Raw genomic sequence first — 23761 nt, forward strand, 5'->3', positions numbered from 1 at the left:
CAATTCTTATTGCATAAGGAAGGACAGAAAGCATAATCCCTCTGTTCACAGGTGCATGAGGAAGGGGCGGGACCTAATGACAAGAGGCATCAGACTGCACCTTTATCTGCGGACACCTGGACCTTCTCTTCAGGCTTCTCTCAGTGATTAGAATATAAAAGTCAGCAAGTATGCCTAGTACTATTGAGGTGATATATACAATTTACCTCTGGTACCGGAAATAGTTTCTGCCATTCTGTTCTGAGGCCTGTCTGCAAAGTCAACTCCTTTATTCACCAGAACTTCTTTTAGTCCTTTGAGTCCCCGGATCACCACAGCCGGTGTGAATCCCAGGTAGATGCTGTACACCGGACCATACACCTCGGAGAACTGACACAGAAGGGTCATATTGTGTGTTAGCTATAACAACTTGGTATGCCATATTTCTATTTAGTGTTCTGTCTTCTTTGTATGTGATCAGTATTACATAAGTGGAATTATAGTGCATTAATATAATATGCTCACTTCTGTGTGCAAATCACCTCAGGACTCTGGAGAACTGTAGAAGTGTGACTTTACTAGCTGCAAGTCATGCTGAACAGTGGCTGCAACAGCACTTCCTGTATTAACAAAAACTTCCTGTGTAACTAACACTTCCTGTATGGCAAGTGATTAGCAGAGATGCAATCCACATACAGCATACCTCTACACCGGCCTTATATGATTGCATGTACTCATCCAGCCATGTAACCAGTCCTGACCAGTCTGTTGCTGCACCTGCAAAGCTTTGAATTACAGTAACAATCTATACACAGAAGATAAGGCGTGCTAATATTAGGGGTGTGTGGTATGGTCACATAACTACATCCTGATATTAGAGCTTGCTGACCTTCAGCCCCAATCACTGCAAATATATTCCATTAGTTTCAATAAGGAACACTTTGTTAAGAACAGTTAGTAAGCAGAAAAGGCATTTATAGGGCAGTTGAACAATATTGAAAATTACTTATAGTTCCACAGAACAGGAATTTCAATGAATAAAGCTGTAAGGTGCGAATTAATGCAACGCATAAAATCCCAGATTAATTCCGTAGCGCAGCATATCACGCCAACAATAAATTCATCATTGGGGCAATGAGTCAAAAGCTAATGCTATGAGATTTCTTTACAGTACTTCTGGGGCTGATTTGGAGTTGCGAGCAAAGCCGGAAAGCACGCTGGACCAAACCATGTTGCACTGCAGGTGGGGCAGATAATATGTGCAGAGAGATTTAGCTTTGGGTGGGTTACATATTTTTTGTGCAGGGTAAATACGGGGCTGCTTTTGCATGTATCCCACAAATACTGGACATCTTTATTTCTACACTGCAATTTAGATTTCAGTTCAAACACACACCACCCACATCTAACTCTCTCTGCACATGTTACATCTGCCCCACCTGCAGTGCAGCATGGTTTTGCCTAGTTGTGTGCTTTTTGGCTTTGCTTGCATCAGGCCTTGTGTATGGATCTCAGCACCAGTATTGTGAGGTTGACACAGTGGGGTGAATTTACTAAGGTGGGAGATTTTTAGAACTGGTGATGTTGCCCGTGGCAACCAATCAGATTCTACTTACCATTTATCTAGCTGCTTCTAGCAGATAATATATATAATCTGATTGGTTGCTATGGGCAACATCACCAGTTCTAAAAATCTCCCACCTTAGTAAATTTACCCCGATGAGTGCCGACCGCCTGCACCCAACCCGAAACAAGAGCACCCCCTACATATCTGGGTTATATTCTGTTTCTATGCTATTTTACATACAGATGTTTACCTGCACTTAGGTAGACTCTGCACTCACCTCACTTATGTTCTTCAGGGGATTGGAGAAATCCATCTGCAGAAGGTTGCCCACTACGGGCAGGGCTGGGGGACCAGGAGGGAAACCCTTTGGCCGAGACAGTTTCCTCCATAAAATTACCAGGAGGATGAGTCCCAGTATCAGAGCAGTGCTGAGTTCCATGCTGGTTGCTAGCTGTTTCTTATACAATGACCCCTCAGGGCTTCACGCTGCTGCAATGCAAAGTACAACGCTGAGGCTCCCCCTCCCAGAACGTAAGCTGTGTTGATAATAATAGGTATTTGGTTTCACAGCAAAAGTGAAACTTCCCTGTCCTGTTCTATATCAGAGGCATAACCGCATACTAAAGAGAATAAGTGGTGTATTTATCATTGGTGGCAGCAGGGCACGGAAATATATCTGCATATGGTGGCACTAAGAAATTATATCTCAAGGCTATTCAACAAAAAACCCTTGTTGGGGCAGCGGCTCCAATAGGATCCTATCACAGTTCCCAAACTGCTATTATATACCAGCGGGGAAACGCGTAAAGGGCCCCATACACTAGAACGATAATGTCCGATTTCATCCGATTTCGGGCATTCTGCCCGATATATCGGATGAAATCGGGCGTTTTGGAGGTGTTTCCGATCCGATCTGCGTTCTCGTGAGCATCGGATCGCATCCTCCAGATTGACTGTGCTGCGCTAGCGATCGGGTAGGAACTGCGCCGGCGCCGCAGTGCGGTGGTCGGGCCGCATTGGCTGTGTGACGTCACACGCAGCCGCTGCGACCAGGGGCAGCGACGAGCAACACCCGGTCATCTGCAGGAGCTGCGCTGGCCGGGAGTTACTTAAAAGCATCGCCGTTGTGCCGGACAGCGTGGGGGGGGGGGTGGGGGCGGACAGACATGCGGGGCAGACTAGCCCTGTGCTGGTCCCCCCCCCCGCATGTCTGGGAACATGATCGCAGCTGTGCTAAATTTAGCACAGCTACGATCAACTCGGAGTGACCCCCATTATGTGCAGAGGCTACAGCGGCAACGGGTCGAGCCGTAATGCTGTGATTTTCCAGTACAGACAGCATCCTCCCCATGCTGCCTTTTAGAGACACGGCTACAGTATTATCAAAGTGCCAACTAAACAATAAGGAACGGAAATTTGACGCTATACCAACAAGCGGTCTTTTCCAATAGGATGCAGACATTATATTGCATGGTATGGATATAGGTGGTCATTTTAAGTTGATCGCTCGCTAGCTGTTTTTAGCAGCCGTGCAAACGCTATGCCGCCTCCCACTGGGAGTGTATTTTAGCTTACCAGAAGTGCGAATGAAAGGATCGCAGAGCGGCTACAAAGTTTTTTAGTGCAGTTTTAGAGTAGCTCAATACCTACTCAGCGCTTGCAATCACTTCAGACTGTTCAGTTCCTGTTTTGACGTCACAAACACGCACTGCGTTTGCCCAGCCACGCCTGTATTTTTCCTGGCACGCCTGCGTTTTTACGAACACTCCCTGAAAACGGTCAGTTGACACCCAGTAACGCCCACTTCATGTCAATCACTCTGCGGCCACCAGTGCGACTGAAAAGCTTCGCTAGACCTTGTGTGAAACTACATCGTTCGTTGTAATAGTACGTCGTGCGTGCGCATTGCGCCGCATACACATGCGCAGAAGTGCCTTCATTTAGCCACATCGAACGAATGCAGCTAGCGATCAACTCGGAATGACCACCATAAACTGTTCAGTCCTATATGCACAAAACAGAGACTGGATTCAGTGGATTAAAGATCCCTAAATAAGTGGTGAATGTAATTACCCTTTCGACCGCTGGAGTTATAGGATCTCCACTAGGAGAAGTTCATTCATGTATTTTTTTTTTTTTTTTAACGTAATCATTTTTATTAACAATGCATCACTTCACAATACAAAAATATCAGGTTCCGCATTATCGAGAAATATGTACATGCAAGTAATCAAATACATTAAGCAGAAAAATCCTCAATGCCAATTAACACCAGATCTTCGGTATGTTATCAGATGTAGTGTTGAGTAGAGGCATGTACACATCATAACATCACTTAATACACCTCCGTGTAAAAAGACTATAAGCGAAAGAACCCCAGAATAAAAGTAAAAATAAATAAATAAAAAGAATGGGGGAAAGGAGAAAAAAAACCCTGCTAGTCTCCATACTATGGGTTTATGAGGAGGCCGGGACCATGCAGCACCCCCAACAATCAATTTACTATTACTATGGGAGGGTCACCAACCGCCGATCTGGTCTCATACCATAGCGTTTCTTTCAATGAATTCTTTATTCTAATTTGAAAATCAGTGGGGAGGGTGGCGATGTAGCTTTCCCAGGATTCAAAGAACTGCCCCACCAGTTTATCTTTCTGTATAGTAGTTTCTATCCAATGCATTTGAAATAGGTGGTGTAATTTCCCTTTGAATAGAAGTAAGGTAGGAGGATCTTTAAGGATCCAGGCCTGTAAAATCGCCTTTCGTGCAGCCGCACTTATTGCCAAAAGTAACCGTTTGCATCCCTTTGTGACTCTCTGCCCCGGTGGAAGAATTCCGAAAATTGCCCATTCCGCCGTGAAGGGGATAAAATTAATCAGCTCATCCATGGCATACCGCCGTACTTGCAGCCAGAAACGTTGGATAATCGGGCATAGCCAGAAACAGTGCATGAGATCGGATTCGGGCGTATGGCATTTCAGACACCTATCCGAATCCGTCATGCCTGCCAAATATTGCTTATGTGGGGAGAAATAGGTCCTATGGATAATATTATAGAACATTTCTTGATACTGTGCCGAAGGCAATAGCTTACAGGATTGAAGCAGGCTGTTTAAAAGTATTTCACAGGTAAGCCTAGGGAAATCAGATGTCCATTTCTGCATCCCATATTGTGATGCAGAATGGTCGAGTAAAGTGGTGAGTTTTCTATAATGTATGGACATAGCTCGTTTCGTGGCAGGCGGGGTCAATAGCATAGTATCTAAATCGTTAGTAAAATCCGCCTCCGAAAGAGCTGTGATCACTGAGCTGGCATAATGTTGCATCTGAAAGAACGCTAACGGGAAGTCAGAGATAAATGGGTAAATCTCCCGCGCTTCTGCAAATGTCAATGGCTTCCCTCTACCCTCATTAATTATGTGACGTATGTTTTTCAGGCCCCCTCTACTGAACAGCGTGAACGGAAAGACCGCCTCCCCATGTTGGAACTCTGGATTGTCCAGGAACGTCTGAAACAAGGACTTGTGCCCCCCTAAATTTCGAATGCGTCTGAGAATATGCCACAGGCGATATGTCGACCAAAGAAGAGGGTTATCTTTCAATTCCTGGTCGAATTCCGCTTCCACCCCGTGAAGGAAAGATATTAGGTTTCTGGACCCTACAAATTGTGCCTCCAGCTGTGTATTAGCATAAGTGTTACTATCATGTAACCAGTCTCTTAAAAATCTCAATAAAGAAGCATGGTTGTATTTTTGGACGTCTGGGAAATTAATTCCCCCATTAATTTTAGGCTGTTGTAATTTATGCATAGCAATACGCGGTCTTTTACCCTTCCATATGAATTGTCTAAACAATTTAGTTATGTATGCTACGTCAAATCTACTAAGCAGTACAGGGAGGGATTGCAGGATATACAACAGTTTGGGGAATGTGCACATTTTAATCAAGTTAGCCCGTCCTAGGTATGAGAGCGTCAAGCTCTTCCAAGCCTCCAACTCCTTCGCTATGTTGTCAATCGCCGCCTTAACATTCAGCCTGTATAATTCTGATGGGTATTTAGGGAGTTTGATGCCCAAGTACGTGATATATGTGGGAGCCCACTTGATAGGCAGCTGGCGGCCCCACCCTGGACTTCTTATTCCGGTTTTTAAACATAAACCTATTGACTTGGCAAGGTTAACCTGAAAGCCCGATATTTTACCAAAATCGTCTAACAATCTCAAAGTATCCCGTAATGACTCTCTAGGGTTCCCTATATATAATAGAACATCATCCGCGAAGGCAGATAATTTTATCTCCATGTTTCCAATAGGAATACCCTTATAAACGGTTGAGTCTTGTAGAACTCGGAAGAGGGGATCTATAGACAAATTAAAGAGAAGAGGGGATAATGGGCAGCCCTGCCTAGTGCCCCTTTGCATGGTAATTTGAGCACCGCGTTTGCCATTAACCAATAACGAGGTTTTCGGGGCAGTATATAGATATTTAATGAGGTTCACGAACCTGTCGCTGAAGCCCCTACACTCCAACACATCAAATAAATGATGCCACGCCACAGTGTCGAAAGCTTTGTGTGTATCTAGGCTTAAGAGGATATGTTCTGAATGGGGTGAATTCCTCAACGCAATTGTGGCCGCTATGGCTGTTCGGATGGCTTTAACTGATTGGCGATCCCGAACAAAGCCATATTGGTGGTCCGTCAGTAAGTCAGGGAGAATCAATTGTAACCTATTGGCCATTATTTTCGTAAAAATCTTAAAATCAGAGTTTAAAAGAGTAATGGGCCTATATGAGTCGGCTGACATTAAATCCCTATCCGGTTTGGGGATTAGTGTCGTGAATGCTTGAGAAAAGGAAGAGTAGTTTGGGTGCTCCCTGTATATTTTATTAAATAGTTCCAACAACGTCGGTGTCAGTTCCCGTTGTAACAATTTATAGTATGTCCCTGTGAACCCATCAGGTCCAGGCGATTTGTGTGGCTGTAGAGAAGCAATAACCTCCCGTATTTCCTCTTCCCTTATGTCCCCGTCAAGCGCCTCTTGCTGATCAGTACTGAGGTGAGGTAAATTCGCCATAGTCAGGAATTCCCTTTGTAACTTTTCGTGTGGGGGTATGGGGCTATAAAGGGCAGTGTAATAATCACTCAAATGTGTTAAAATGTCGTTGTGTAAGTTTTGTTCAGGGAATCATCTCTCAACGCTGCTATGAAGGAGCGCTGTCTTCTCGGCTTAGACATAGTGGCCAGTAGTTTACCAGTTTTGTTGCCCCACTTATAGTAATGAAATTTGGTGTAGTCTAAGCGTTGTTGAGCTTGAGCCGTCAGAAAGGCATCAAGTAATTTTTTATCTCTGACATATCCCTCCAGATGTTCCTCCGAGGGGATGGCTTTATACATGTTGAAGCTTTGGGACAAAGCGTTGTGTAAAATATGATATTGTCTTGAGCTGTCCTTCCTCAACTTTGCTACATAACCTATTATATGACCTCGCAACACCGCCTTTGACGCTTCCCAAAAAAGGACCGTGTCATCCCAATGTGCTATATTGTCATCTACAAAATTATGCCAGGAATGTAATAGGAATTTCTTGAAATCTTCTGAATTTGATAGGTGATCCGGAAAACGCCAAAGGCGGTCCACGCCCCCCCGGGAGTCCACATATAGCTCTAATCGTACAATAGCATGGTCCGAGATAACAATATCGTCCAATGCAGTACTTTTCACCTGATCCAATAGATGATTGGCCAGCAATATATAATCTATCCGGGACATAGTGCCGTGTACCCTAGAAAGGTGACTATAAGACCTGTCCGTTTGATTTAGTAAGCGCCATGGGTCACTCAATTCTAAGAGTTCCTTCATCTCCTGTATAAATTGCCAACATGGGGAGGTCGGTCTAGCAACATGAGCTGATTTGTCCAGTATGTGGTCATCCACCGCGTTGAAGTCTCCTCCAACTATTAAAGAGTAATTGGTTCTGCTGGCTAGAATCTGCGTAATGTGACGTAAAAATTCCCCGGTTGCCACATTGGGTGCATATAAATTCACTAAGGTAAATTTTCTACCCTCAATCTCCACATCAAGAATTAAATAGCGGCCCTCAGGGTCCACCAGTGTATGGAGAATCTCGTATCTTAAGTGTTTATGAAACAAGATTGCCACTCCTCTGGACTTTGAGGAGTAAGAGGCCTGTATGCATTCCGCCAACCAGGGGGCTCGTAAAGTAGATTCATCGCCCAGCCTCCAATGAGTTTCTTGGAGGAAGGTAATAGAGGGTTTTTTCCGACAAAGGTGAATGAGTACATTTTTTCTCTTGATCGGGGTATTTAGTCCACCCACGTTCCAAGACAGTATAGAACGGTGGCTGGTCTCCCGGCCCGCAGCTGTGCGGCTAATATCATCCGCCATCATCGGCGATGAAGAGATGACTGAGGTTCCCCGGTGCGCCCCAAACATTCCCAATTGGGAGCAACTGTTCCCCCTCAGAGAGTATAACAGCAGGGGTCCGAGAGACTTTGGCGCTCAGGTCCCAGCCCCCTTCCCCCGTCACACAACCCCTGGAGACTGCTGGGGGTACAGAGCAGGTTATCACATACAGTAATTTCAGGTGAAGTAATGCATTTCCATTTTTTAGAACTATAACTAAACGTGGGTCATCTAATTGACCCATGCCAACAAACTGAGGATTCCCCACCGTAATGGAGGGAATGCTCCGTTCATGAACAAAAAACAACACAAACAACAAACATTGTAGTGCAGTTATAGAAAACCCACAAAACATCCTAAATGAAAAACAAAGAGAAGATTGAGAAAAAACAAAAAGCAAAAAAAAAAAAACCTTCAGAGTCTAGGTAAATATTAAAATCTTGGGTAAGACCTAATATAAGGGGGAAGTGCGTCCGGCCCTCCGACCCCCAGATCCCCCTCCTTCATTGGCATGGCGGCAAAGAAATAAACGATAATTGTAAGGGTGTGGCTGCCAAGTGGGCTCAGGTCAAGCGCCCCCCCCCCTGAGAAGATAGTATGACTAGGGGCTATATGAGTGTGACCCACCTAGTCCCATGAACTGTCATTAGAGCGAGCAGGCGAGGGCGGGCCATGTCTAAGGAAGTGGGACTTCGCCTGTTGGGGGTCAGTTACTTTCAATTTGGCTGGATAGAGTAAAGCGAATCTTATCTTTTTGTCTACTAAAAACCTACAGACCTCCGAGAATGCCTTACGTTTCTGTGAGACCAAGGCTGAGAAGTCTTGGAACACCAGGATTTTATGACCCCCCACTCGCAGCTCTGGGGCAGCGCGGTAAGCCTGCAGTACTTTTTCTTTGTCTCTGTAATCCAAGAATTTAGCAATAGTAGGTCTAGATTGGTTACCTCTATCCCTGCGAATTGCACCCAGCCTATGCGCCCTTTCCACTGGCAGTGGCAAGTCAGAATCTAGCAGACCTAGAGCAGACGGGACAAGGTTCCCAACGTAATCCTGCAATTGTGTGTCAGTTACCTCTTCGGGAATGCCGATAAAACGTAAATTACATCTCCTATTCCTGTTTTCCAGGTCATCAAGTTTCTCGACCATGGTGTGTATAGTTTGAGATTTAATCGCTAGTTCTTGTTGCAACGCGTGAACTGAGTCTTCAGCATCGCTGGTTCGTTGTTCTAAAGTGTCTATTCTAGCCGTGTTTGACTCTATCTTAGCTAGAGATGTGTCTAGTCGCGCATGCAGAGCCTCGAATTTTTTATCAATGAGGGGCATTAGCATGTTAATAACTTCTTTGGCATTATCCGCTGGTGACGGAATTGCCATATGGATAGAATGGGTGTCCTCAATTCCTCCCGATAAAGGAGAAGGAGGAGAGGGTGGGTGAGAAGCATTTGTTTTCTGGTTGGTTTGGCGTTTATAGCCTGATTTAGCCGCGGAACTAGGCATGTCTGCGGAGGGATTTTGGCTCTTAGCCAAATACTTGTCCATACCACGGCGGACCAGCGGTAGAAGCAGAGCAGGGGGGACCAATAATAACCACAGTAGTAAAATAACCCCTATAAAGTATACATAAGTCTTACTGAGATGTGTTCGTTAGACTCTGAAAGTGAAACGTTAACTACATATTATCACAAAATGAGTAGCTTGTACATAAAAGGGCACCTGGCAAGTATATAGAGCCGGAGGTCAAAAGACCAGCGGTCGCACCGACGCCGGTAGTCGTGTACAGGCAAATGAACGGTAGATAAGAGACGTAGCAACTGGCACTCACATAACAGACATCATATCTTAGTCATCTAGTTCAGAAGCATATGCAAGGGTCATAGCAATTTCGTGATAAATAAAGGGAGGGAAAAAAAAAAAAAAGAAATTAGGAATAAAAGTAAAATTTAAACCCGTAGCAGAACCAAGCGTAGTGGAACCTGTGCGGATCATACAACAAGTAAGTATGTTAAATCGATGGCAGCAGCCTGCAAGTTAGATTTTAAGAGATATTTTCAATCCCGCCACCAGGTGTCACTACAGGCACATATACAACGTTTCTAACTCTGTGGAAAGTCTGAAAACCTATACTGTGTGTGGAGGTAAGAAATGTGAAACAGGGGGACAAGGGGGATCGCAGAAGTTCTCTATCAAAGAACCTCCCCAGTGTATAGGATCGTCCACTTTCTCTGATAGGTGTGGGAGCCAATTAGAACCAGTCCATAAACTGTCCGTAAATCAAATTAGAGCAGTCCACCTTGTGCCCTGTGATTATTATACAGAGTGGCAAACGGCTGATCACAGCCTACGTCCTGTTGTCCCGGAGAAATGTGCAGAGTAGAGGAGAGGGAGATATCAGAAGGGATCATGGAGTGGGGAGGGAAAATATGGGAAGGGGGGGATGTGGGAAACACATAAGGGGGGGCGGATTCAAGTATAGGAAAGGTGTAGGTAGTTATAAGGAATGTTAATAAGTAGAGAAAAGGGGTGTACACACAGAATTAGTACCTGGGTGGGTAGAAGAAACAAAAGGCGCGGATCTTAGAGGGGCACTGCTGGGAGCCGAGTGTGTGTGGTCCTGGGGTCTCCGCTTTTAAACTCCTGTCTAGGCTCCGATCACCGCGCTGCGGGTGACGTGCGGGAAACTCCGCTGTCCACTGCCGCAGTTGTTCTGCCTTGAAGTGCCCTCCGGTCCAGCCAGCGTGTCGCGGGCTCAGCAGGGACAAGGCTGCCGGCGGTTCCTCCTCATCCGTGCTCGCAAGCGGTTCTGGCGTCCCGCTGGGAGGTTAGCACCTGCAGCTGTTTTCAGTGGCCGGGCACCCGTCCGAGACGCGGCACATGCATACAGCGTCCTCCGATCAGGCGTCTTTCCTTCCCTCTCAGCCCCGCTCCACGGGCTCACCGCTCACAGCGCCGCCGTCCTCCAGGTCTGTAGGGGTTGTAGTTCAAGTGGGCTCAAGCATCACCAGGGATATGAACCATCAGGGCACGTTCACATAGGCAGCCTCATTTTCGCGCCCACGCCATGTTGGCAAGCCTGCCGGCCGTCTCTTCCGATGGCCTGACTCCGGGGTATTTGGCAAGTCTCCCCAATAATTGTGCAGTCCTGAGATCCCTCAGGTGTCAGCAACGAAAATATAATTGTTTGAAGTCCCAATTCTTGTTAATATTAGGGGATCGTTGTGGATTTCAATTCAGCTCAGGGAGCCACATTAAAAGGCAGCCATACTCGCTGGCTCCGCCCCCGGAAGTCTCTCATGTATTTTTTATATATCTATAAAATTGTTGTTTGTATATTCTAGGTGTGTTTTATGAGAACTTGTAATAAATTGTTAATGCGCTCTCTTGATAAATTGATCTCTTGGGTTTATCTCTCTTTGCTATATTAGTATTTGGCAGAACAGTACTGCTAAATTGAGAGCTGCATTACAATTATATTTAAAAGTGATCAAATAAACTTGGTGGCTTGGAAGCGCTAGTATTTTGTTGTGATGTTTCTGAAGTTGAGAAGTTGCCTATAGCAACCAATAAGCTTCCCCTATCATTTTATAGAATGTACTCTATAAAAGCTAGCTAGAAGCTGTTTGGTTGCCATGGGCGGTATCCGACACCAATTAGGTCGACACCCATTCGTCGACAGTGGATGGGTCAACACTAGGAATAGGTCAACATGGCCATTAGGTCGACATGAACAAGGTCGATGTGAAAAAAGGTCGACATGAGTTTTTCACATTTATTTTTACTTTTTCATACTTTATGATCCATGTGGACTATGATTGGGAATGGCAACCTGTGCCAAGCGCAGTGGTAGCGGTGCGAGGCAGCTTACCAGCAGCCACGCAAGGAGACGCAGTGCACTAATTGGAGTTCCCGGTCACTTGACAGAGAAAACGACACACAAAAAATAAATTCATGTCGACCTTTTTTCATGACGACTTTGTTCATGTCGACCTTTTGGCCACGTTCACCTATTTCTAGTGTCGACATACCCACTGTCGACCAATGGGTGTCGACCTAATGGGTGTCGACCTTGAGTCCCATACCTGCCATGGGCAACTTTTCTACATGTACACTTCTCCACTCTTTAGAAGGATTTATACAGCTCCCCCTATGTTAGAAACTTGACTGTTATGGTGAAAAACTTAATTTGGAACCTGTGTGAGCATAGAGTGATGCCTTTTATGTCTGTCGGAATAGACACAACACTTCAATACCATCAATGGTATCTAAATATCTTCATTTTCTTATAAGGCATGTCACGATTCTAGCCTGCACTCAGATACCACAATCTAGGACAGCTGGGTTGTGACAGTGCGCACTTAAGTCACTCATTGAAAATAACACAATTTCACTGCCATCACAATATTCACCAAGATTACTATTTCACACTTAATTACACATTGGTATGTAGTATTGGCCCTCAGAGTTCAACAAGAACCACAGAGAATATACTAAATTAAATGTATTTAATCTTAAAAATACTTCCAAGGTTTAGTTACAAAGATATGTTACAAACATTGTCATACAGATTATATTGCAATTAGTTTCAGAAAATAAAAGAGAGGAAATTAAAATAAAGTTACTTACTAACTAGGCCTATTGGCATGGAGAGATTACAAAATAGATTGGTACACCCCTCAGTCAACCTCACTTCTCTCCAAGTAGTGGACACTTTGTGCTGGTAGTATCTGACTCTTATTCCTCTAGTTCCTTGGTCCCCACCTTTCTTTAACTCTTTCAGTCCAAGGTGCATTCCTCTTCCTTTGTTCTTCCCCCAAACAGTTTCTACTGGTCAAGCTGCCAGATCAGTAGGGGACCCCTGGATCTTCCAAATAGGGTCACCTTATCAAACTAGCAGGGTCTACAGCAGGGGTGGGCAATTATTTCAGCTGGGGGGCCACTTAACACATTCCAGCGAATATTCGAGGGACGTACACAAAATATCCCCTCCCTCGCTGGGCACAGTTGCCAGCTCCCCTCTCTCCCTGAGCACACACAGGTACAAGGCAAAAAAAACCACACACACATAGGTATAGGTGGGTACAGGGTGTCACACAAAGCATCAGGGGGTGTACACTGTCAGAAACGTCAGGAAGGTAGGGATACAGGGTGCCATATATACTCAGAGGTAGGGGTACAGGGTGTCATATACATTGAGGTAGGGGTATAGGGTGCCATATACACTGAGGTAGGGGTACAGTGTGCCATATACACAGAGGTAGGGTACAGGGTGTCATATACACAGAGGTAGGGTTACAGGATGCCATATACACTTAGGGAGGGGTACAGGGTTCCATATACACTGAGGTAGGGGTACAGGGTGCCATATTCACTGAGGTAGGGGTGCAGAGTGTCATATACACAGAGGTAGGTGTACAGGGTGTCATATACACTGAAGTAGGAGTAAAGGGTGCCATATACAAAAAGAATATCCTAGAGCTAGAAAAGGTTCAGAGGCGGGCGACCAAACTAATCAAGGGCATGGAGACGCTGGAATACGAGGAAAGGCTTGCAAGGCTAGGCATGTTTAGATTGGAAAAGAGGAGACTAAGAGGGGACATCTACAAATATATAAGGGGTCAATACACAGAGCTTGGGAGGGACCTGTTTTCTATAAGCACAGAGGACACGTGGTCACTCGCTTAGGTTAGAGGAGAGGAGTTTCCGTACATTGAGGCAAAAAGTTTTTTTCACAGTAAGGACAATACGTAGTTGGAATTCCTTGCCTGAGAGAGTAGTAATGGCCGACTCAGTCAACACCTTTAAGAATGGGTTAGATAAATTCCTATTGGATAAAGATATTCAGGGTTATGGTGCGTAGGCTTAAGCATATATATCCTTAAAACCTGGACTGTTAGGGTGCCTTGAGGACCGCATTTGGGAACCGCTGCCTTGCATACGTAATCTACTATATTGAGAAGGTCACTGGAGTCTCACCAATTACACAATGCAAATGTCACCCATACTCAGTCACGAAGGAAAGTTACAGGAGATCATATTAAACCATAGGAAAACTTCTAGATATAGGCCATGGGATCAGTATAAATGACTGATGGACAGGATGCCGGTGGTCAGCATACCGACAGTGGCATCCCGTCCATTATAATACAGACAGTCCCCCAGTAAGCCCCCGAAACCTCACCCTTTCCATACCCTAACCCTTCCCGGTGGTGCCTAACCCTCCCTGCTTGGTGCCTAATCCTGACATTCCCTTCCCCTCTGCCTAAACCTAACTCTCCCCGAATGGTACCTAACCCTGACCTCCCCTTCTATATGCCTAACCCTCCCTCCCCGGTCCCTAACCCTAACCTCCCCTTCTATGTGCCTAAACCTAACTCTCCCTGATTGGTGCCTACCCTAACCTCCACTTCAATATGCCTAACCCTCCCACCCCGGTCCCTAACCCTAACCTCCCCTTCTATGTGCCTGACCCTCCCTCCTCAGTCCCTAACCCTAACCTCCCCTTCTATGTGCCTAACCCTCCCTCCTCAGTCCCTAACCCTAACCTCCCCTTCTATGTGCCTAACCCTAACTCTCCCCGATTGGTGCCTAACCCTAACCTCAACTTCTATATGCCTAACCCTCCCTCCCTGGTCCCTAACCCTAACCTCCCCTTCTATGTGCCTAACCCTCCCTCCCTGGTCCCTAACCCTAACCTCCCCTTCTATGTGCCTAACCCTCCCTCCCTGGTCCCTAACCCTAACCTCCCCTTCTATGTGCCTAACCCTCCCTCCCCGCTCCCTAACCTCCCCTTCTATGTGCCTAACCACAACCCTCCCTCCCCGGTCCCTAACCTCCCCTTCTATGTGCCTAACCACAACCCTCCCTCCCCGGTCCCTAACCTTCCCTGCGCTTCCCCCTAACCCCCTTCTTCAGCCTAAATCTAAACCCCCCCGCGGCTGGATGCCATTGCGTCCCGCTGTCAGGACGTTCGGGATGGCGGCTGTCAGTATTGTGACACCGGCATCCCATTCGGCGTCGGTATGCAGACGTTGGGATAGCATCCTTGTTCGGGATGCCGGCATCGGTATAGCGACCGTCGGTATCCCGGCCGTCGGTTAGGTAACTGCTTCCCTAAGCTATCATTTCTTTCAGTTATTTATGAAGGATGCTATTTTTAACCAATGTGAGGCCGTTTATACACCAATTTGTTTGTCTTCATAGAATGAAATATAATCGCGTAGCAGAGTTCCATAGCTGTATGTGCAGATAGATTGGATTACCTTACACTCTTTTCAGGAGTCAAATTATACATAAATCATCAACATAGGGTGGAAAATCTCACAGAGTAGCATCCATCCATATATTAGGGACTATTTATTAATAAGAACCAATAATTATAATTTCTTGTACATGTTCCCCTATCATATCAGTGCTGACTACATGTTCCCCTATCATATCAGTGCTGAGAAGGTTCTTGAAGTCCGTTTCCATTCTTCTCAGTTCTATGTGAGGGCCACCAGCCTCATCTGATAACGTTTAGGAGTGTGGGAGATTCCAAACACCGGGGTGCTGTCTGGAGGTGACTTGGGGTCCGGCCAACAGAGCTTAAAATGTGTCAGCACATTAGTGAAGAAGAGAAAGATCTCCATGCGTGCGAGGTTCTCCCCGAGACAGCTTCGTGGTCCTGAGGAGAAACAAAGGAACGGTCAGAGGGCAGCCAAGGTGCTGCAATATGTAAGTGCAGACATAAATGAATGATATTAAAGGCGTGTCTCAGAAAACATTTGTATGTTCCCATGGAATGCCAGCCAATAATTCAGAGTGATGACTGGGTCTGTGGCGGCAGGGGTCACAGGTCCACCACTAGGGTGGGGAGTTGGGTAGCACTGATGCCGCTGACTGTGTGACTGGGAGGGACGCTGTGATCATACTTTCTTTCTATAGTCACATGACACAGGCGTGTTTACGTCATATATATTACGCAGAATTTATTTCATGGCAAAGACAGTTTTATACTGGACTAAAACCCATATTTGATACTGCATTTACCTTCATCAGAGGAGCTGCAAGCAAGATTGCCTTCTTTATAAAGGCCAGTGCAGGCATCTCTATAGACAACTATTATTATTAGTATTATCCTATATTTATATGGCGCCACAATGGTTCAGCTGCGCCCAATTACAGAGTACATAAACAAATAATCAAAACAGGAAAACAGCAACAACTATAAACCTCATGTATGATTCTGCAGTGCAAATAAGGTTTTGTGACATTGGGCAATATATATATCAAAGGTAAAAATGCGGTCAACCCCCCGAAAATGTAATTTCTCATTTGCACCAAGCCCTGGAATGGGATATATTCTGAAGATTGGTCCCGGTAGGCAACGCCTTCTGTATGTGGTATTGCCTAATAGAAGTCTACAGACTTTTCCTTTCGCAATGTGCACTGAGAGAGCTATTCAGATTCCTCCTATTGTCCCCTATGGCGAGCGCATGATCTTATACATGCACAGAAGAATTCTCGGGCAATTCCGTCTTAACAGCCGTGTAGGCCCCTGGACAAATCAATGTACAAGGGTCTCTATCCTTTTGGTGGCTGTGGTGTTTGGAGAAGAAAGGGGGTTTCCAGATATGCAAGTGTATGTATGTATATATATATATATATATATATTGTGAGAGAGAGAGAGAGAGAGATAGGCACAGTAAGTAGACATGCAAGTCTGGATAAATGTCTCAGCACTAAAAGTGTTAGTATTCAGTCTGCTGACAGAGTGCAGCCACAGTCTGCTGTGCTTCCTGGCACAACTAGTTCATAAAGTTCTTGGCACTATTGAGACTCTGGCCTACTCACTGGCTGCTATTCAGCGTCAGTGCCTCGAGCACCGGGTGTGTATGGATTTCAAACCCTTCCTGTCCTTCAGTGATGAATTCCAGCTGGACCTATGCAACCCAGAAAGCTCAGCGTTCCAAACCTACACTACTAAACATTAACAAGAAATATGGATTAATAAAATCAGTAGCTGACCTAATTTCCACACGCTGATTTCCAGTGATTTCCATATGACTGACTGTCATTGGATGATTTGACTTGTGAGTGGTTTATACCCCTTTTCCACTAGCTCGAAAAACACAGGTAAATGCATGGGGGTGCGCATTTACCCGTGTTTTTTGCTAGTGGAAAAGGGTCAACCTGGATCAAGTGATCCAGGAATCCTACCCGGGTAGTTTACCGGGTTGAACATGAGTTCAACCCGGTAAACTGTGCAGTGTAAACGGAAGCCGTGTCGATGCGACACGGCCCCCGTTCACAATCTATGGAAGGGCAATGCTGGGAGATCATGTGATCTCCCAGCGCCACCCCTGCCGCGTCACCAGCAGCGTCACCAACCCGGCAATATGCCGGGTTGGTGAACGCAGTGGGAAAGGGCGCTGAGCACGGGCCGCAGCCGGGTAGCACACGTGTCAGTCTCCCGGCTACAACCCGTGCTTAGAGGTGGAAAAGGGGTATTAGTTGCGCTTTGGATGGCCAGATTGCATGGATCTGATTGTTCAACCAATAAATTAAATGATCTCAACACTGGTGTGGATTAACAGATAGACTGTCAAAAGGTCTAGAGTTGATAGCTCGACACTGTATGGTCGACACTCAATAGGTCAACAGGTACAAAAGGTTGGCAGGGTCAAACAATCAACATAAAAAAGGTAGACATTACACAGGGGCGATGGGTACGTCACTCGCCACAAGGTTACTAAAGGTAATAGTTTGTGACATGGATAGTAATTTCAGTAAAAGTTGAAAAAACATGAAAAACCCTCCAAAAAAACGTGTAGATTGTTCATGTGTCGACCATTTGAACATGTCTACCTATTTCCTGTAGACCTTTTGATTGTCTATCACCCACCAACCTTCATCACAGTGGGAAGTTGGCCACAAATGTAGACGGCCAATTCTGGGTCTCCCAGAACATACACATTATTCTGATTATTGGCAAACAAAATCCATTTGATTCAATTATGTTGTTCTCATGGGCCAAAACACTAAGGTGTATATATATTTACTAAAGCTTCTAAAATTAAAAAGTGGTGATGTTGCTCATAGCAACCAATCAGATTCTGACTATCTTTTTCTAGGATGCAATAGAGAAATGATAGATGGAATCTGAACGGTTGCTATGGGCAACATCACCACTTTTCATTTTTAGAAGCTCCCCGCCAACTACTCCCGTTGCCCTGTGTTACCTGCAGAGAAGGGCAGGAAGGAGTCAACTTTCTCCAGCTCTCCCTCCTTGGTCAGGAAATTCTCTGGATTAAACTCATGCGGATACTTCCATTGGCTCTCGTCATAGTGCACTGAGGTCAGGTCTGTTAAAATGAATGTCCCCTGGATGGAAAAAGAAGGTCAACCAGGAATGGAATTTAAGACTTTAATAGAATTTGTCGTGTAATTTGGTAATAATGTCCAATACATATTAGAAATGAACGGGTCTGGTTTCCTGGGAACTAATCCCACCCGAATTTAGGGGTTCCAAGCAGATCCAACTCCGGCTCAGATCTTCCTGCCGGGTTCAGATCTCAAAATGTGCCAAAACACAGAGATCCCGCCATTGGATCTCCGTGTTTTGGTCCGGAAAGTCCTGAGTCTTATTTCTGTCTGTCGAATCCAATCAGAGGGCCTATTCAGTATTGATCATTATTGTGATCCCCAGACCAATTTCATGATGGTCTGGAAAGTTTGCATGCCCCCCTTACACTGTGTCCCTCAACACTCCCATCCTGTGTTCCTTACACTTTGCCCCCCTTAGTGGCCCCCTGAGCTCCCCTCCCCCATCCTGTGTTCCCTGAGTGTCCCCCCATTACTTTGTGCACCCTGATCTCTCCTTCCTCATCCTGTGACCCTTGAGCATCCCCCCAACCTGGTTCACCCTTCCTTCCTCCTCCACCCTGAGCTTCCATCCCCCCAACCTTTTCCTTCCTGAAGATCCCCTTCTCCCCTGTGCCCCACGAGGATGCCCACACCCTCTGCCATGTTATGTGTAAAGTGTGCTATCGGCCCTCACCTATAGAAACTGACTGGAAATTAATGTTATAAGGTTAATAATACTGTAGGAACAAAAACAGGCCCAAATTGCATAATTTTGGCAGTTTTGGGCATTTAAAAACAAAACAGATCCAAAAACAAAACATGCAAAGGTGGTTTTGCCAAATAAAAACCAAAACCAAAAATACAGGGGTCGGCGCATATCTCTAATACACATATGTGTATTTATAAATGAGGTCAAATGGGTTTACATTAGTATAACACAAAGCTGATAATTGTGTCATACACCATGATGAAGAGTGAGGCGGGGCAGATATCCAGACTGAGGTAAAAGACCTATAAAAAAACAAACTGGAATGTCAATAGCCAATCAGGTCTCCATGACTGGAAAACAGATATAATCCCACCAGGCCCCTAGAGCCAATGAAGGCGAGTAGCTGAACTTGAAGCCTAAAGTTACCTCATGTAAGGAGAACCAGTGCTTGAACGGTGGCCTGGTGCACCAGAGTTCCATGCCAAACCAAAAGGTAGAGGCACCAAAAGTAATATCCCTATTTTTAGTCCTTCTTTAAGATGTTCTTCAAGAGATTTTGCAAAGTTTGCAGTAGGACCTTCTGATAAAAGTTCATATATTTCTGTATCAGACAGTAACCTGTTTGCTTCCTGTCCATATTGCTCACGTCCCATTATTACTATTCCACCACCCTTATCTGCCAGTTTTATGACAATTTCTGTATCTGTTCGTAATTCCTTCATAGCTTTCTTTTCTTGTTCTGATATATTGTATTTAATTTTTTGTTTTTCTGGCAGATTTTCAATTTCTTTTTCTAATAGTTTTTCAAATGTATCTATGTGAGGGCCATTGCAATGAATAGGAATAAATGTTGAAGTTGGTTCTAAGTTTGTATGTTAAAATTCTTCTTTTTCTGCAATTTTTTGTAAATAATTTTTTGATACATAGTTTTCTTGTACAAAGAACATTTCATAAGTGTGGCACCTTATTTTAATCAATTACATTTTTATTAATTTTTTATTTCAAATTATACTCTATAAACATGTGGTTACCATCAAAAATGGACCACTTCCGGCTGGAAGTTCCAGCTTTTAATGAATGTGAACAATAAAGTTTTTTAGTTTTTTTAAGTATAAAAACAGCAAATCCGAAGATCAAAACACTCCTTGAAATAGTGCGCCAAGCACGAAACGCGTTAGAGGTGCAAGCCAAGAGATCCAGAAGAGAGCCCCTTGTAACACCATTGTCTCCGCCGAGTGATGTCACCATCTCACGGCCCGCAATTTCACCACTGTCGGCAGCCACTTGTGGGAGAGCTGCGGACAGTCTCAATTTCACACTAAGGACTGAGGAATCCCACTGGCCGATAAGAGGTGACGGCAGCCGCTTGTGGGAGAGCCGCGGACAGTCTCAATTTCACACTAAGGACTGAGGAATCCCACTGGCCATTAAGAGGTAGGGACAGATAGTAAGTAACGCCACTCTTCATAAATGGAAATCCTGAACTATAACAAAACTGTCTACAAAAGAGCTGTAAACAATCGTTTAACAAATTTAATTTACAGGTGCCAAATTTAATTTACAGGTGCCACACAATTTAATTTACAGGTGCCACACAATACAAAATAGCGCTCAATTATATTTAATACTGTAAGTGAGGTTTAAGAGTACAAAGAACCGGCGGCATGTGAGGGAACCGGGGTAAATGCCGGAGGAGCGTGCAAGTGAGAGGTCCACCGTTTTCATGTTTGGGAGAAGCTCTTATTGGTGGCATGCAGAATACTAATCAGATTTACCATATTATATACATTTATATGTCCTTCATGTTACTATTGTATTTATTATATATTGTTATTTGTCTACAGATGTGTCCATATAACACCTACCTTCAAATCGTGCCAAATAGCTCAGTTCGGGACACCATGAAAAATGCTGTAGAGATCATTTCCCCTTCTACCTTGTTCCCACATAACCCTGTAGCAAGTCACATTCTAATGCACAGAGTTCTATAACTCAGTGGTGGGCAGGGCCGCTGACAGCTCTGCTGGGCCCCACTAATGGAGGGAGCATGGTCAACAAGTGGAGGTGTGGCTAGAACCCCTCTGGGAAATATGAGCAAAAGAGGCTTCAGTATGTGCGGACGCAAAGTAGAGATGAGCGGGTTCGGTTCCTCGGAATCCGAACCCGCCCGAACTTCATTTTTTTTTACACGGGGCCGAGCGACTCGGATCTTCCCGCCTTGCTCGGTTAACCCGAGCGCGCCCGAACGTCATCATCCCGCTGTCGGATTCTCACGAGGCTCGGATTCTATCGCGAGACTCGGATTCTATATAAGGAGCCGCGCGTCGCCGCCATTTTCACACGTGCATTGAGATTCATAGGGAGAGGACGTGGCTGACGTCCTCTCCGTTTATAGAGAAGAGAGTGAGACTAGAGTAGAGAGAGACACAGTAGTAATTTTGGGGAGCATTAGTAGGAGTACTACTACTTGTTGAAGTGATAGATAGATAGATAGATAGATAGATAGATAGATAGAGTGACTGTATAATGTATATCTGACTTGTGGGGGAGACACTGACAGTGGGGAGCAGTTAGAGTCTGAGAGCAGGACTCAGGAGTACATATAACGTACAGTGCACACTTTTGCTGCCAGAGTGCCACACTGCCATTGTGACCACACTGACCACCAGTATAATATATATTGTGATTGTCTGCTTAGGAGTACTACTTGCAAGTTGCTGATAGTGTGACCAGTGACCTGACCACCAGTTTAATAATCACCACCAGTTTAATATATATATATATATATATATATATAATTGTATATAATATATATATAATATTGTATACCACCTACCCGTTTTTTTTTTCTTCTTTCTTCTTCTTTATACATACTACTATAGTAGCTTACTGTAGCAGTCTGCGGTGCTGCTGAGCTGACAGTGTCCAGCAGGTCCGTCATCAGTCATTACATAATAAATATATCTACCTGTCCGGCTGCAGTACTAGTGTGATATTATATATATATATATATATTGATTTCATCTCATTATCATCCAGTCTATATTAGCAGCAGACACAGTATGGTAGTCCACGGCTGTAGCTACCTCTGTGTCGGCAGTCGCTCGTCCATCCATAATTGTATACCACCTACCCGTGGTTTTTTTTTTTTCTTTCTTCTTTATACATACTACTATAGTAGCTTACTGTAGCAGTCTGCGGTGCTGCTGAGCTGACAGTGTCCAGCAGGTCCGTCATCAGTCATTACATAATAAATATATCTACCTGTCCGGCTGCAGTACTAGTGTGATATTATATATATATATATATATATTGATTTCATCTCATTATCATCCAGTCTATATTAGCAGCAGACACAGTACGGTAGTCCACGGCTGTAGCTACCTCTGTGTCGGCAGTCGCTCGTCCATCCATAATTGTATACCACCTACCCGTGGTTTTTTTTTTTTCTTTCTTCTTTATACATACTACTATAGTAGCTTACTGTAGCAGTCTGCGGTGCTGCTGAGCTGACAGTGTCCAGCAGGTCCGTCATCAGTCATTACATAATAAATATATCTACCTGTCCGGCTGCAGTACTAGTGTGATATTACATAAATAGGAATAAAGAAATCTGCTCCCCCAACACAGAGGTATTGTTTCTGCAGGCAAAGGGAATAGGAAGCATATCCACAGCAACAGAATATAATTCAGATCAAAACCAAATAAAAATAGGCAGAGAGAAGAACATAGCTAGGAACAGAAAAAGCACAAACAAAACTCTAAAAGCTATGTGTGCAAATGCTAGGAGCTTAGGAAATAAAATCCCAGAACTAACTGCAATAATGACAAGGGATGATCTAGACATTGTGGCAATTACAGAGTCATGGTACAATGAAAATCATGACTGGGACATAGCTATACCGGGATATACTTTGTTTAGGAAGGACAGAATTGGAAAAATCGGAGGAGGGGTAGCAATGTATGTAAAAAATGCCATAAATACTACATTAATACAAAGTATTGAAGAAAAAACTGAGGCCCTTTGGGTGACCATAGAAACAGGGGAAAAGTTTATTATTCGTATTGGCGTGATATACAGGCCACCAGGTCAGGAAGAGGAACTTGACAAGAACCTATTGCAGGACATAACTAAAATGGCATTAAAAGGAGAGGTAATAATCATGGGAGACTTTAATCTTCCTGATGTAAACTGGGAGGTGTCTGTTGCTAGTTCCACTAGAAGTAGGAACATTTTAAATTCCCTTCAGGGAGCATCCCTCCACCAATTGGTGAGGGAGCCCACTCGGAAAGACGCAATATTAGACTTAATACTTACAAATGGAGACAGATTATCGGACGTAAAAGTGGGTGAAAACCTCGGATCCAGTGATCATCAAGCAGTATGGTTCAGCATTAGACAGAGACTGACTCGTCCCATACAAAAACAAAGGTGTTGGATTTTAGGAAGGCTGATTTTGTAGGGATGGGAAAATGTGTAAGCGATTCTTTGGCAGAGTGGAGGAACTTGGAAACAGTGCAGGAGAGGTGGAAAACATTCAAATGTGCAATATTGAAGGCAACAGACCTTTGTATCAAAACTGTTAGGAAAAACACAAGGAAAAGGAAGCCAGTGTGGTTTGCAAAAGAAGTAGCAAATATTGTGAGAGCAAAAAAGATGGCTTTTAGCAAATATAAGCAGACACAAAATAATGAAGACAAAAAGATATATCTTGTTAGACAGAAGGAGACAAAGAAGGTAA

General features: G+C 44.5%; 2 protein-coding genes and 1 long non-coding RNA gene across 3 annotated transcripts in view; 1 reads left to right on the forward strand and 2 right to left on the reverse strand.

Annotated features, from left to right (window-relative positions):
• Positions 1–1985, reverse strand: part of LOC134969647 (cytochrome P450 2J6-like) — a 51709-nt gene extending 49724 nt beyond the window's left edge. Inside the window, exons 1-2 of the mRNA XM_063945735.1 lie at positions 1824–1985; positions 207–369 (exon numbers count right to left, since the gene is read on the reverse strand). Of these exons, the coding sequence (XP_063801805.1) occupies positions 207–369; positions 1824–1985 (325 nt within the window). The remainder of the gene's footprint in view (positions 1–206; positions 370–1823) is intronic.
• Positions 64–5294, forward strand: LOC134969648 (uncharacterized). The gene is made up of 2 exons (XR_010189514.1): positions 64–412; positions 4983–5294. It is a non-coding gene; the product is annotated as an uncharacterized LOC134969648 (long non-coding RNA).
• A 9992-nt stretch (positions 5295–15286) lies between these two features.
• LOC134969649 (cytochrome P450 2J6-like) overlaps positions 15287–23761 on the reverse strand; it is a 31368-nt gene continuing 22893 nt past the window's right edge. Inside the window, exons 8-9 of the mRNA XM_063945736.1 lie at positions 18187–18328; positions 15287–15629 (exon numbers count right to left, since the gene is read on the reverse strand). Coding sequence (XP_063801806.1) covers positions 15448–15629; positions 18187–18328 — 324 coding nt within the window. The 3' untranslated portion in view covers positions 15287–15447. The remainder of the gene's footprint in view (positions 15630–18186; positions 18329–23761) is intronic.

The sequence above is a fragment of the Pseudophryne corroboree genome, chromosome 11, assembly GCF_028390025.1.
Source record: "Pseudophryne corroboree isolate aPseCor3 chromosome 11, aPseCor3.hap2, whole genome shotgun sequence".
In the NCBI taxonomy this organism is placed as follows: Eukaryota; Metazoa; Chordata; class Amphibia; order Anura; family Myobatrachidae; genus Pseudophryne; species Pseudophryne corroboree.